The sequence below is a fragment of the Epinephelus fuscoguttatus genome, linkage group LG6, assembly GCF_011397635.1.
Source record: "Epinephelus fuscoguttatus linkage group LG6, E.fuscoguttatus.final_Chr_v1".
Taxonomy (NCBI): domain Eukaryota; kingdom Metazoa; phylum Chordata; class Actinopteri; order Perciformes; family Serranidae; genus Epinephelus; species Epinephelus fuscoguttatus.
In genome coordinates this window covers 25,454,757-25,468,882 of record NC_064757.1, presented here as the reverse complement: position 1 = coordinate 25,468,882, position 14,126 = coordinate 25,454,757, and the positions used below count along the sequence as shown (strand labels likewise).

Below are 14,126 nucleotides of genomic sequence, written 5' to 3'. Positions count from 1 at the left end.
AGGGAAAATACAGAATCAATGCATTGGGATATAAATATACAAACATCTTGCCAAAAATGACAAATGTGGGGACAAGACTGAAACTGATGACATAAATCTTCAGAAACCCGCTGACAAAATGAGCAGTCCACATCAATGTCTGTTTTATATCTCTTTCGAAATATCTAGAAGGGATCTCTCCTCACTTCCAGCCCCCTTTAGCTCTGGCTGGTTGACATAAAACACATCACATTAATCACCACATACACAACAACCCCTGTATACTCTGAAATACAGAGCGCTTTCCCTGGTAGAGATAGGCTGAATAGGTATTGTGTGAACTTGTTTGGCAAGAGCATAAATGTAACAGACATTCATTTATATGTAAAAATCTCGCACTAGGCCCTACAGCAGGTTTCAGGCTGTGACTTCATAAGTCTACTGGGCCTCATGACACCATTTTGTAGCCCTGAACTAACTTACCTCTTAACCGACTGCCTTTATCTTCTACTCTCACCCAAGCAAAGAAGAGATACTCCGCAGCTTGACCAGGTCTGATGTCTACATTGTGTCTGCTCGGGCTAAACTGACTGGTTTAACACCTGTTAGTCTTTAATGGTTACCCCGACTCTGTTCTGTCACGTTTGGTTCTTGGAGGTCGATGTTTAACAGCAGTGGAGTGTGAAACTTGTGTCTCAAAGTCTTTTTCACTCCACACAGTTTAAGGTTCTGATGGAACATCTGGACCCAGACGAGGAGGATGAGGAAGGAGAAGCGTCTGCCAGCGCTAACATCAGAAATAAAGCCATAAACGCCCTACTGGGAAGCTCCGGCCCCATGTCAGGACCCAGTCCGCGCAATCAGGCAGGACCAGAGACAGATGACGATTATAGCGACGGCGACGAAAGGACCTCAGGGGTGAGAGGAATGATTATGCACCTTGTCTATGAAATACAATTTTAAAATGTGGAGAAAAATAGTTCAACTTCTCTTCCTCTATCCTCTTTATAGTCCTCACGAAGGTCAAGGCGAGCAGGTGACTCCTCGGACCCCGGCCGTATGAGTGAGATCGTGGAGGTCATGGATGTGATTGCCCTTTGCTGCCCCAAATACAAGGACCGGCCGCAAATAGCTCGAGTCGTCCAGAAGACCGCCAATGGATATAGCATCCACTGGATGGCCGGCTCCTACTCGGGGCCCTGGGCAGAGGCCAAGAAACGCGATGGCCGCAAACAGGTGCCTTGGGTGGACACTATTAAGGAGTCGGACATCATTTACAAGAAGATTGCCTTGACCAGCAACCACAAACTGAGCAACAAAGTAGTACAGACTTTACGCTCACTGTATGCAGCGCGGGAAGGAGGGGCTAGCTAATGGCTCCCGTGTGATTTTTTTTTTTTTCTTTAATTTCTTTTTTTTTTTTTTTTTTCGGTCCCCCTTCTCCATTTCTACTTTATCAAAATCCTCCTCTTCCCTGCTCCTCCTCCTCCTCTTCCTCCTCCTCCTCAACCTGCCACCTCCAACAACACAGCCAAACTTCACTGGATTCCTACCCTCCGCCTCTCCTTCCTCATTTTTGTAAGAAAACACAAGAGGGCAAGAATATTTGACACTACATACTTTTACATGAGTTATTCTTGCAAAAATGAAAATGACACAAAACATAAGACTTATTATATTAGAGGGACTTCTCACGTTTTGTTTGTGTAAAAGTGCAGAGGATAGAATCCAGAAGGCATTAAAGGAATAATTCACCCAAATTATCCCTTAAAAAGGCTATCAGAAGAGAGACCTGGAGGGAAATGTTTTGTCAACATTGTTGTGGGAGCTCCTTCGCTGTTGTGCAGCAGATTCTAGTCGCTCATTTCTACTCCCACTGTATCATAGTTTAACACGACAAAAAACTAAAATGTTTATATCTCTGAAGACAAAAAAGCTGTAAAAAAAGAATAAAACCTTAAGTGAATGTTGGAAATTAGTCTTTTTGATGTTCTTATTAAAGTGTTTTTGGAGTTTATTATACTACTAGCACCCTGATGGTTTTTCCTTTTAGCTTTTAGATATTTGAAGGAAAAAGACGAAAAAAGACAAAAAAACTAAGAATTTTTATTTTTGTTCACTTTTATTTGTCCATGCTGTACAATGGCAGAGTCCTCTGAACATAATTTATTCTATTTCGAACTACGCATGCAGTATATGTGGCCTATTGCAGGAGGATATTTTGTAAATGTAGATTTTGTTGTATTAGGTCACCCTAGTAATAAGAGGAAAGGGGATTCATACCCTTTTGGTGGAACAAATACTGCAATAAATTTTCTACTTCTCTTTGTCACTTGTCTGCTCAAAGTGTTAATCTGATCTTTTCATTTTATAAATGAAGAAAAGTTTAGGAGCTGGATACTGATAAAACACAGACAGGCCTTAAAGGACTTAGAGGGTTGATCATTTGCATATTATGCCAATAAAACTCTTTATAAATAATTCTATACATATATTTCAAAACCAGAAGTATGGGTATAATTTGTGGTTTTAATTGTTTTTTATAGTATTTGAATATACTATCACGTAATTGTGTGTTTGTTTTTAAATACAAATTCTGCCCTTCAGGGAGACGGTCACTGTGGAAGACCCAGCACCAGTAACTTTCTATGTTACTACATGGTTTCATTGGATATTTTTATACCAGTTGCATAATTGAATAAAACAGTATGATTACCTGTGACAAATCTGTCAGACACTCTCAGGATTATTAGTTATAAGTAGTAGTACAGTAGAAAAAAGTACTTTGCTTGAGGACGTACCCAACAATTTGAATATTCTTGTACAGCAAAGTGTTAACCTATGTTTCCTCTCATAGCTCTTTAGATCACTTGTAAAATAACAAATATTAATTATTAGATTTTACATGTGAAACAGAGGTGACATCTTGTTTTATATTATTATCATAATGCGTGTGGGTGAATGACGCTCTGTGTGGGGAAGCCAGGCAATTTGTAAAACGCATTATGGAGCATTATTGGACCAAACGGCTTTCCGTACTCTGGTGATGTCACCGCCGTCCAGTATTTTGTATTGTTTTGGCGGGGTTTGCTACTTCGCCCGTTTCGGATGCTCGGTTCGTTTTGTAAACATTAGCTTTCCACCTACGAAATATGGAGCGGTACGTCTTGAATTTGCTAGAAAACCACACCACCTGTCATCTTTAATCACTGGAAATTATTCAGCGAAACAACAGTCTGACAAAATGTAATAGTTTTCGAGGCTTGCCGAAGATAGTGACGACTGCCGTTATTGTGGCTTACTTAGCTAATTACAGTTAGCTAACGTTACAGCTAGCAACCGTTAATTTAAAGATGTTAATAACCGTAATTAATTTACGCCAGCTTCGCTCCCTAACAGCGATCATTAGATTAAGCTTGGGAATAACTTTGACGGCGTGTTGAGTTTTGTCTAGCTAACCCAGGTCACTGAACGAGTAGCTAGCTAGTTAGCTAGGTAGCTGAGCTGAGGTTAGCACATAACATAACGTTACACTGAGATAACTTACTGTCAGACTTTACGTCAACGTTAGCCAGCTGTGGCTATGTCTATATCAATTTCAACATGTAGTCAACATTATCGCACTAATACTTTGTAGTTTTGTGTAGTTTGGGGGACAGAGTAACTTTAATAAACGGCACTGGTTTCATTGTTGTAATTATTTGTGTCCAGTGGAAGGATGAGTCGAGCAGCAAGCAGCAGGCTGTCGGAGCTGCCAATGAGAGTGCAGGACAGCAACAGGATGAGCATGGTGTACACAACACCCAAGAGGTTGGTTTGAACTTACTTTATAAAATAAATGTAATAAATTCATATATGTATTTGTAGGGTCAGCAAAGGTACCGATTTCCTATACGATGAATAGAGTCCACTCACGTACTAGGCACATGATAACTAAACACATTACTCCTTGACCATTTCTTATAAGGGGTTGTATCCAAACTATGACACTGGGGTAGCTTCGTTTGGACTACACTGTAGACAGAGTAACATCTTGAGTATAGCTTAATGCTATTTCCTATGTGTGTAATAACAACAGGTTGTCTACAGGCCCTTAAACAGTCTTAAAATGTCTTAAATCCAGTGTCAATAACGCTGAAAAGGCCATTAAATAGTCTTTAATTTGAATATGTGAGGTCTTAACAACTACAAACGTTTTATCTAATTTCATTTATACAATTTTTAATGTCTTTTTGTGTAAATAAGTGAAGCCTTTCTATGTAAAAGTCCACATTTCTAATGTCACAAATCTTAAAAAAAACCTATAATACTGTCCTTTTTCTTGCACTTGCACTTATATGTTGGCAAAACTCACTCTAATAACCATGTTCCTACATAACACCTACCTCTGCACTAGACCACATACATACTACTTGCCTGCAATGCTTACCTGCGATGCTTAAAGAAGTAAAACATTATTTGTCCAAAAATCTTGTCTTAAGTGGCTTTTAAAAGCATTAAATTTAACTGTCTGATATCTATAGACACCCTGAACAAACTCGGAAACAAACACTAGGGCAATATTTAATTAGAGGCTCCAAAATTTAGGGTCCTACTTATTTTGGCAAATTTGAAACATTATCTGTAAACATGTGATGGGTCAGTGAAAGAAGATGAAGAATGGATTTAAGGCAGCTTGTACAAATGTGTGTCAGCAAATGGAACACATGCATTTGTTCACATTTTTGTTTCTTAACAGCAAACAGCCTTCCTTTGGAAAGCTCAACATACCCAAACCAACGTCTGTGAACTCTGAAAGGAGGACCAGTTTCTTTAGTTCCAGGTACGTGAATAATGTTTTAGAAATGTACAAATTTGCATTACAGTGTACAGAGAACATGCAGTATATCAATGAAATCTGACACAAATTGTGGCAGTACAATTACATGAATAAAGTAAGTGGTGAAAATGTTTTGTCTTGCCTTACAGTATAGAAAAACAAATTTTACCTATGTGACCTCAAAGCGAGTTATTAACACAAATAAGAGTATACATGTGGTGAAGGGTGCTGAAATGACTGAATAGGAGTTCATTATTCTGTTCAGGTTCAGTTCATCAGAATCATTATCTGTGTGTTTTTCTTTCCCATTAATGCCTGTCTACAATGCTATTATTTAGATGCACATGAAATGAAACTTCTTTTCCCTTGTTGATTAATAAAATTGATATTTATTGAGGTGGTATGTTAATTTCTTATCTGCAGGACTAGTGGAGCCGGCATGCCTCGCAACAGCACTATGGCAGGGTTTGGAGGAAGTGAGAAAATCAAAGACACCAGACCTCTGCATGATAAATCCTTTGTTCAGCAATGTATCAGACAGCTGCATGAGGTAAAAACACTTCTTGAGTCCATTTAGTATATACATGCACTAATGGGTTAGTTTGTTTTAACATTGCTACATTCATTATGCTCAATACATCCCTCATTCTGTGTGGATTATGAAAATGAAAGACTTTGCTGCCCCTCAGTGGTTGTATCCAAAAATTCACTATTACAGACAGCGACATTCACCTCATTTAATTTCACTGAATCTTGAGCTTTACTGCAACACGCCTGATCAACACATTTTATGAATCAGAGTGTGGAATTGAATTGTCGCTTCATCTTTTTTTTTTTGGTACCTACATTTGCATTTAAAAAAACAAAAGTACAGGTGTTGGTCATTATGAGTGGGAATCCATACTGTAGTTCTGTCCATACTAAAATTTTCTTTTTTGTCTTTCTAGTTCCTGACAGATCAGGGTTACCCAGGCACTTTGTCAGCCAAGACCCTCCAGTCTCCGTCTACCAAGGAGTTTGTGAAGGTGTTTGAGTTCATTTACCGTCAGCTGGACCCGACCTTTGAGATGCCTAATGTAAAAGTTGAGGAGGAGGTTCCAGCTATGCTCAAAGCCTTGAGGTAAAATTCTGTCTTTTAGTATTACTAAGTGTTGTATGTATTAGCATTTCTTTAGTACCCCTACAGACTTGAGTGAATATTTTGATCATACAAAGCACTTGGTTGCTTAGCTAATTGCAATCCGAAAGCACTTCAGTACAACTGGAATTGAAGACGGGGCTAGATTTAAAAAAAAAAAAAAAAAATACAAAGAACGACCAAAAGAAAATTCTTCATAGATGGCTACAGCATTTAATAAAATCAGAGTACAAGAAGCCTGTACATGGAAGTACCCTACTATTATTTGTGAACCTTCCTGTTGTCTCTTCTTCTGTAGTTTAAGAAACATTGCTGACTGTCTTTACTTCTCTTCCTGTTTCTGGTTTAAGGTATCCATTTGTTCTCTCCAAGTCTTCAATGTATTCTGTCGGAGCTCCCCACACCTGGCCTCAGGCCCTGGGTGCTCTCATGTGGCTAATTGACCAAGTCAAGGTGAGAAGCAAACAACAGTTTTTAACAGGGATTACAGTGGACTGTTCAGAATATACTAAACCAGTGGGATTTTTGTTTAATGAAACTAGTTAAAACTGGTGTTGTGCTTATTCTGTGCTTCAGATAAACTGGAGTTTGAGTAAGCAGAACCTGCTGCTCAGCGACTTCTGTGAGGACAGCGATGATATCGAGGAAGGCGCTGAGTACAACAAGGTATTCTGACTTCTTTAATCAGCACCATGAGATATAAACAGTCCACTAACAATAAGCTAGAGGCATTTCAGGAGGATGTACCGTGTATCTGCTGCTGGAATCAAACACAAGACCTCAGTCTTACATGGTTACTAACAGCTGGTGTTTTCTTACTGATACAGTCTATCACAAAGCCATTCAGATGATCTCTCTGTATTTTCTACAGTCTACATCCTCAACAATACTGAACATAATATGGTTGGACTGATTTTGTCTGATGCAATCTAAAACATATGTGGGTTTATTTTTATCTTCTCTTTCACTTTGTTTTGTTACTGTGCAGCTCCTCCTGGACTACACAGCTGAGGCCTACTCCAAGTTCATGCAGGGTGAAGACACATTTGACGATGTGGATGATTCGTACCTCAGTAAACTAAGTAAGCATTGAATCTATCTATGAAATGAGTTGTGTTTTTTGTTTTCTTTTTTTTAAGAATGAAATGCTTTCTATGTATGTTCCAGTATGTAACCAGGCATGTATTGGTACCAGAAATTAAGTAATCAATACAAAACCAGTGAAATTCCACAATTCTTTATTTAAGAATACACTCCTTTATTGAAAACTTAAATTAAATTGAGTTTAAATGTTAGTATTTATCCCTGATGATCTGCCTCAAATGCAGAATACTAGTCTGTGTGGGTTCATGAAATTTTGTGGGTGAGGAAACATATTAATATACAGTCTACAATATATTAACATATTTCTTCTCCATTGTTTTTGTTCAGCACTTGTACCTGTAAGGTGTGACGGTTGTTCTTTATGGTAGGGCATTTGTCTTGCGTCTCCTCCACTGTGATTGGATGGCGGGGAAAAAAGTGATAGCGATGTGCACAGTGTTATACCAAAAAGTGAACAAAAAACGAGCCAAACTTGCAGCGCCCAGCAGAGAATAGACACTAACTGGCATTTGTAGCGTTGTGCAAATACACAGCGCTCTTATTGTTAAGAACTGAAAAAATACACGGGCATCAGAAAAACGCTTTTCCTTTCAACAAGTCTAGGCAAAGCGCAGTTGGAAGACGTTTTCTTTGAGGGCATTCTTCCTTTGGCATTTAACAGCAGGCTAGAAAACTTGTAGGTCGATATAATGCCAGGTCTGGAAGAATCGCATTCCCAGTACTGTAGGTACTGGGGATGCGAAAAAAAACGAGCACCATCATGGTTTCAGGCATCAACTTGGTATCAAAGTATCGGTTCTCATGACATCCCTATTCCTAAGTCCAATTTTGATTTATATTTAAAATGTTGATACTGAAAAATAGACGTAATTGTGTGTCTTCACAGAGAAACTTTATAATGTTGATGAAGCCCTGCTGAACACGATGGAGGAAAAGCACAGAATACTCAGTGATGAGGTCGAACGACTTGAGAAGGAGAGCCAGACGGTAAGAAGACCTTTATATTGACGCAACCCCATGTGCACAGATCAGATTATGATTTTAAAATCTTGATATTTTTTTACATTACCATTTCATATATATAGTGAGGGCAAAAACGTGAGCATTGTCAACAAAAAAGTATTGCTTTAAAGGAAAGGAAATGTAGATATTCATCACTACTGGATGTGCAAAGATATTAAAGCTTTAGTCGAAATACTCAATTTCTAGTTCTGTCAGTAATATGTAGCATCTTAATTGAGAGTGACAACAAATCAGACTGATAAGTTTTTGTCTTCTTCTCCTGGACAGGACCGTCTGATGACCAAGAGGATGGAAAGGGTGAAGCTGCAGGCGGACCTCAAGAAACTCCAGAGTTATCGCAGCAGCCTGGAGTCCTTTAAAGCCAACCTGGAGAACAAAGCTTCAGAACTGAGCGATGAGCTGGAGACCACTGGTAAATATAACTGTGTCAGTCAGCCAGTTCTGTAGCAGGATGTGCTGGATCCTGATGATCTGATGACGTCTGAATCTCAATATTTAGCACCCCTGAAGACGTCTGTGCTAATAATCACTATACATTTAGTTACTGGAATTAAAATTTCCAAGTTCTTTATAGGCCTGTGCACACTCATTACCAACATCATAAAGATTGAATGTACGGGTAAACTGGACTTGTCTTGGCAGAGGTCCTTCCTTAGTTTGAGTCTCTATTAAAACAAATACATTAACATTCCTGTTGTTGATAAATAAACCACGAGAGACCATACTTTATCATGTTTTTAAAGCTGCCAATATAGAGTGTATAGAGTATAGAGTGCAAACATTCAGTATCTTACTGTCAACCAGGAATAACTCAGTTCTTCTGAATGACCACTGAGCGTCAAAGTCCTTTGTAGTAATTAAACTATTCGCATGGATACCCGGGTGTTTAAATATTCTGTAATGCGGTCACATTCGGCTTATTGGTTCTTCTATAGTAAAGTTGAACATCTCCTTCTGATCAGAACTGGTGGTTGGATCTGATTTTATAAATGTCGTGTTTTTTCCTTCCTGTCTTTCCGCAGGGAGCCATATGGAGTCACTCAAACACGAGCAAAATGAGCTGCAATGCCTCCTGAAAAACCAGAAGTTTACTCCAGCAGATGTCGAGAGGATCAACAGAGAGAAGAGAGAACTCCAACAGACCATCTCCAGTCTCACCAAGTCTCTGGAAGATGCTGAACAGCACAAGTGGAATGAGGAGATCGCTCTGGCCAAAGTGAATGAGAAGGTACTGTATGTACATCTAGTATGTATTCACAGAGGAGTGGGAATTGTGTATGTGACATATGACTCGGTTTCTCCTTAATAGTTTGGATTAAACTATGATACTTAGTGTTGATAACAGCAGATTGTTTTCATCTATTGGCACACATTTTTGACCTTTGATTTAACTTGTTTCCTCGCCCTTCTTGTCTCTGTCCTGTCTTGTTATTGTCCTTAATTCCAGGTGGAGTTGAAGGTAGCAGAGTACCACAAGCTGGCACGTAAACTGAAGCTGATGCCACTGTCCGCAGAGAACGCTGGTGGTCATGATTTCGAGATCAGGCCGTTTGAATGTGGACCCGGCAGCATGGTTCAGCATAAAACGCAGAGACAGGTACTTCTAGCTAATGATCCTGTTTACACAAACATTTGAATCCATCATATTTTGATGGATCATAATTTAGTATGAACAGCTGTAGCTTACTATCACCAAGGCTTAGGCTATTTCCAGTTACATACACCCCAGTCTATGTAAATGTGTACTCCGTTGTGGGCTGTAAATGATGATAGATTTTGGTATCTGTGTACTCGTTCTGATCTGTGCTGTGTGTTGTAGATGCTCCTGAGAAAGCTGGTCAGTGACGTGGAGGAAGAGAACGCTAGATTAGCCAACATGAAGCTCAGTCTGGAGGAGTCTTGTGAACAGGTAACAAAATCCTCCTTAACTTTTTCCCGTCATGACACAATACTACCAAATTGCATCTTTCTTTTTGAATCACATTTGTCATTTTAAATGTGTGTGTCTTTAAGGTGAATTCTAACATCTTGGACAAGTCCAATGACCTGAAGCAGCTGAGAGAGCAGATTCGCAAGCTGGATGAACGACTGGATTCTGACATGCAGGTATAGTCCATATAGTACGGTCTGCTTTATGCTGGTTGAAATGCCATACTACATCCACCATTCACCACCAAATGGCAAACATCGACCAGACCTAACTAAATTTAGATAAGATGGCATTTGTTTCCGTGCAGAACTATTATTTTTTGAAGCTGAAAGAGAAGAATAAGTAAACATTTGAACATGTTGGTGACATACAGATAATGCATAATTGCGTCATACATGTACTAACAATGGTTTCCTGTGTGTTTGTGTCTGCAGGAGCTGGCCCAAGAAGAAAAGGATTGGGCAGCAGAGAAGGAGTCTGTTGAAAACCATCGTAAGCTTCTTGAGAAGAAGATCAATTATGGTTACGACGATGCCGTGCAACAACTGAAGACAGCACAACAACAGTGAGTGACTGTTATGTACTTATGTATGTTGTGTACATTATCAAACGTCCCTGGAAATACTGTTTCACCTCGATAGCTCTGCCTCATTTATTCTTATTCTCATTAAGTGGAGCTTGATGTGTGAGCTTTAACATCCTTCAGGTTTCTCATTCTGTTAGTCTAATGATGTGTTTTGTTTTAAAATAAAACATTTGTGGTCGTCTCTTTTTCAGGTACCACCTGGTGCTGCAGGAGACCAATGAGGAGAGACGAACAGTAGCCAACAACCTTGCGTCCGTATTTACCACAGCTACAGACCACTTGGCAGTCACAGAGGTAACTTTCTTACAACTCTACATCTGTTCCCCGTACTGCAGGGAAGAGTCTGTATCCCAGGAATATTTCAGTTTGTTTTAGCAGACAGACAAACTAGTGTATCAGATTAATAGACCTAAATTTTCACAAGCACATGACTGATACAAGAACTGTGTTTTTTTTTTTTATATATATGACTGCAGCCACTGTTAAAATCCATGCAAACAATATTTGATTGTATGAAATGGCGAAACAATACTGAGGAAAAATTAGCGCTGTGATAACCACCTAAAAATATTTAACATGTTGTTCATGTTGTATTTGCACCTATATTAATGTTATTCTAATACAATAATGTGTGTAATATAACCCATTGGCTCCTGTGGTTCTTGTTTAACAGAAGTGTCTGGAGGATTTGCACAGCAGAGTGCAGCGAGCCTGCTCTAAGGCTGTAGAGGAAGATGAAGGTGCCATACAGAAGCTGAAGGAGACTTTGAGGAGCTTCACATCCAAGGCAAACAGTTTGTAAAGTGAGGCAGGGCAAGATTTCTTATTCACTTTCTTTATTGTGCTGATGTTCATATACAGAGGTACACACAGATACACAAACCGCCTTACTAGCTGTTTGGGGGGATTTCGGCGATGCTTTATTGTCAGTTTGATTCCCAGTCGCCCCCAGTTTTATTTTTACAAGAATATAAGAAAAGAAACATATTTTCACTCTTTTGTTCTGAACAAGTTTTGGACATGTATCATATTACTATGTACTTAGATTAACAAAACAGAAAAAATAGTCACTGTCAGTTTACTTTTTCATAAATTATTTTGTTTTTGAATACAACAGCAGCGTGTTTTTGCCATCACAGATACATTGTAATTACAGTGTACGTGTTCTGTTAGTTATCTGGTATTTACACACTTCAGATTCCCATGTGTCTGTCTTTCTGTGTCGTTCTATACTTACACTTCACTATTTTTTTTTTAAAAAAATAAACTAATATGAAAAAACAACAATAACAACTTTAAAGCCATCCAACTTCTGTTTCTATTAAATATGTGCCAACAAGTCACAGAATTTTTTTAACACATTGTAATACATGCCAGAAAAAGAAGAAAAACATGGTTAAAGATATTATTTGTTAACCCTCCTTGTTTGTGGTGGCTTTGAAGGATACATCGTGGTCATGCTGCAGCTTATTAAATTGTTGTGTTGTACTGACGCCACTAGAGGGCAGCACACACCTCTGGTTGATAAAACTTGAGTGTTCAGGTTGCTATCGATTAACATTTTCTCTGGGAGCTCATTTCCAAACATCTGAATGTTACTGTTTTTTTAGTACTTGGTTTATTAAAGTAGTCCAACATTAACAAAAACTTTGTAACTCTTGGGAGTTACAAGCGGAGGGGAGGAACAAGCACCAAATATAGTGGTGTTTAGTTGTTTTTGTAGGCTGAATGTCTTGACTGCAGCGGGCGTCTACAGCAGCCAATACCACTGTTTGTTGTCAAAGGTTAGTCAAAGAAATGCAAGTGCTCACTGACTCTGCAGCTGCAGTCAATACAACATTCCTGCAGCTCTGCCATCAGGCTAAATTTAATCCAACTTTATACTTGCATGACTACACATCTGTAAATTTGAGCTGTTTAATTTAGCTGATAGTAAAGGTTTCGTCAGACACAGGTCTGCTTTGTTCATGCGGTCTGGATAATATGTGAAAATGAATGTGTTTTAGACACATTGACTGTTATGTGTTATCCCAGTTATCTGTGAGTTTGAATTTAGATATTGGTTCAGACAAATAATGGTTACAAAAGAAATGGCAGACATAGTTTCCATTTGTGCCGGTCTCATTTATCCTATTTTTATTAAACACATTAGAGCATTTAAGTTCCACATATCAGCCAAACCCCATAAAACTGACTGACTCATTAGTAAATGAAGCGTTTATTTTAGGAGTTTTCTCCACTTCTGGCAGGAACATTTATTGCAAATGATTTGGCCGAGGCAAAGCTGGCAGTCAGGATGCAAACAGGGATTGGGCCACATCTCTCCACAATGCTTTCTCCATGTCACTGACAACATCTCTCTTTGTACCTGTTTCCAATGAACTCTGCATGCCTGGCCTGCAGTATTAGTGGGTTTTTTTGCATCTATATCCAGTCCAGAGATTCATTCCAGATATCCTGTGGCAATCCATACACAATTCAAACCACAATTTGGGTTTACTTAAGGTTTTCAAAGGAATATTTTCCTTTTATATTCTATAATATCAGCCCTGATCCAATGTTTGTCAGCCTGTCTTATGAAACTTTAAGGTTCACAGCCTTTTTTTTTTTACAGGATCTTTGTCAAATAAAGACGTCTGTTTTCTGATTCAGCTGTTTTGTTGGACACAGTGTGTAAAACCTAACAGTCTTAAAATTGTATGGAGCCTCTAAAATCCCTAAATTTGTGTGTGTGTGTGTGTGTGTGTGTGTGTGTGTGTGTGTGTGTGTGTGTGTGTGTATTTTCTTTATTCTAGTTCCTATCTAAAAAGGTCAAAGTGTACATGAAAAGATAATTTTGTTGCAGCAGTATGTTAAAGTCAGCTTTTCAGTAAGTGTCCTAAGTCCTAACCTGTTTAATCCCACTGTTAACAATAGTGACCACAAAAAAAGTTTTCAGTTATAAGGCTCTAATAATGTGACCGAATGACGTATCAGTGCATTTCCAGCAAACATTGACATAATTAAGGGTCTCAAGGACATATATGCAGTGTCACAGGTTCAGTGTAAATTGTCACATGACCAGAGCTGTTTACTTCCTTGTTGCACCATGAGACGAGTATGGTTGCATCAAAGCTCCCAAACAAAAGGTTAGCAAAGTTAGTTAACATAAAGACAGGACAGAAATCATCTTTAAGGTGTCTAGTATCAATATGTGCATTTGCATTTACTGAACTTTGTTCAGAATTAGTGAACATCCTGACAGCTACAATAGTGACACGTTGCATCTAAATGTACAGGTTCAGTTTGAGTTAAGTTTTGGATATGTGGGATCTAGGTGACAGCCCAGACAATGCATACAACCTTATAGTTGTCCCTAAAAATAAAAAAGATGCTGTCTTCAGTGATTGTGATAGCGATGGGTCAGATATAGACTGTATGAGGGGCGGACAGGCCATTTGCCAGCCAGGCCGTTGAATTCATATGCTACAATTACGCAAACAGATCATGAAAGGAACAACCTTATCAGTGATTATGACCTCCCTCCAGCACGTTCTCATTCCAGAGT

General features: G+C 38.8%; 2 protein-coding genes across 3 annotated transcripts in view; both read left to right on the top strand.

Moving 5' to 3' along the window:
* nipbla (NIPBL cohesin loading factor a) overlaps positions 1–1,408 on the top strand; it is a 32,887-nt gene extending 31,479 nt beyond the window's left edge. For both annotated transcript variants that reach the window (XM_049578676.1, XM_049578675.1), the window contains exons 48-49: positions 700–897; positions 991–1,408. In XM_049578676.1, the coding sequence (XP_049434633.1) occupies positions 700–897; positions 991–1,353 (561 nt within the window). In that variant the 3' untranslated portion in view covers positions 1,354–1,408. The remainder of the gene's footprint in view (positions 1–699; positions 898–990) is intronic.
* Positions 1,409–3,008: 1,600 nt separating this feature from the next.
* Positions 3,009–13,199, top strand: ndc80 (NDC80 kinetochore complex component). The gene is made up of 17 exons (XM_049578685.1): positions 3,009–3,139; positions 3,691–3,789; positions 4,718–4,801; positions 5,222–5,348; positions 5,746–5,918; positions 6,287–6,389; positions 6,513–6,602; positions 6,925–7,018; positions 7,927–8,027; positions 8,331–8,475; positions 9,086–9,291; positions 9,511–9,660; positions 9,883–9,972; positions 10,077–10,169; positions 10,428–10,558; positions 10,771–10,873; positions 11,253–13,199. The coding sequence occupies exons 1-17, from the start codon at positions 3,132–3,134 to the stop codon at positions 11,379–11,381; spliced, it is 1,926 nt and encodes a 641-aa protein (XP_049434642.1). The 5' UTR covers positions 3,009–3,131; the 3' UTR covers positions 11,382–13,199.
* The last annotated feature ends 927 nt before the right edge of the window (positions 13,200–14,126 follow it).

Bases quoted from the DNA above. Each gene is read 5' to 3' on its own strand.
- ndc80 (XM_049578685.1), top strand. The intron at 9,661-9,882 runs GTACTTCTAGCT...TGTGTGTTGTAG, and splicing joins AGCATAAAACGCAGAGACAG to ATGCTCCTGAGAAAGCTGGT. The intron at 10,559-10,770 runs GTGAGTGACTGT...TCTCTTTTTCAG, and splicing joins CTGAAGACAGCACAACAACA to GTACCACCTGGTGCTGCAGG.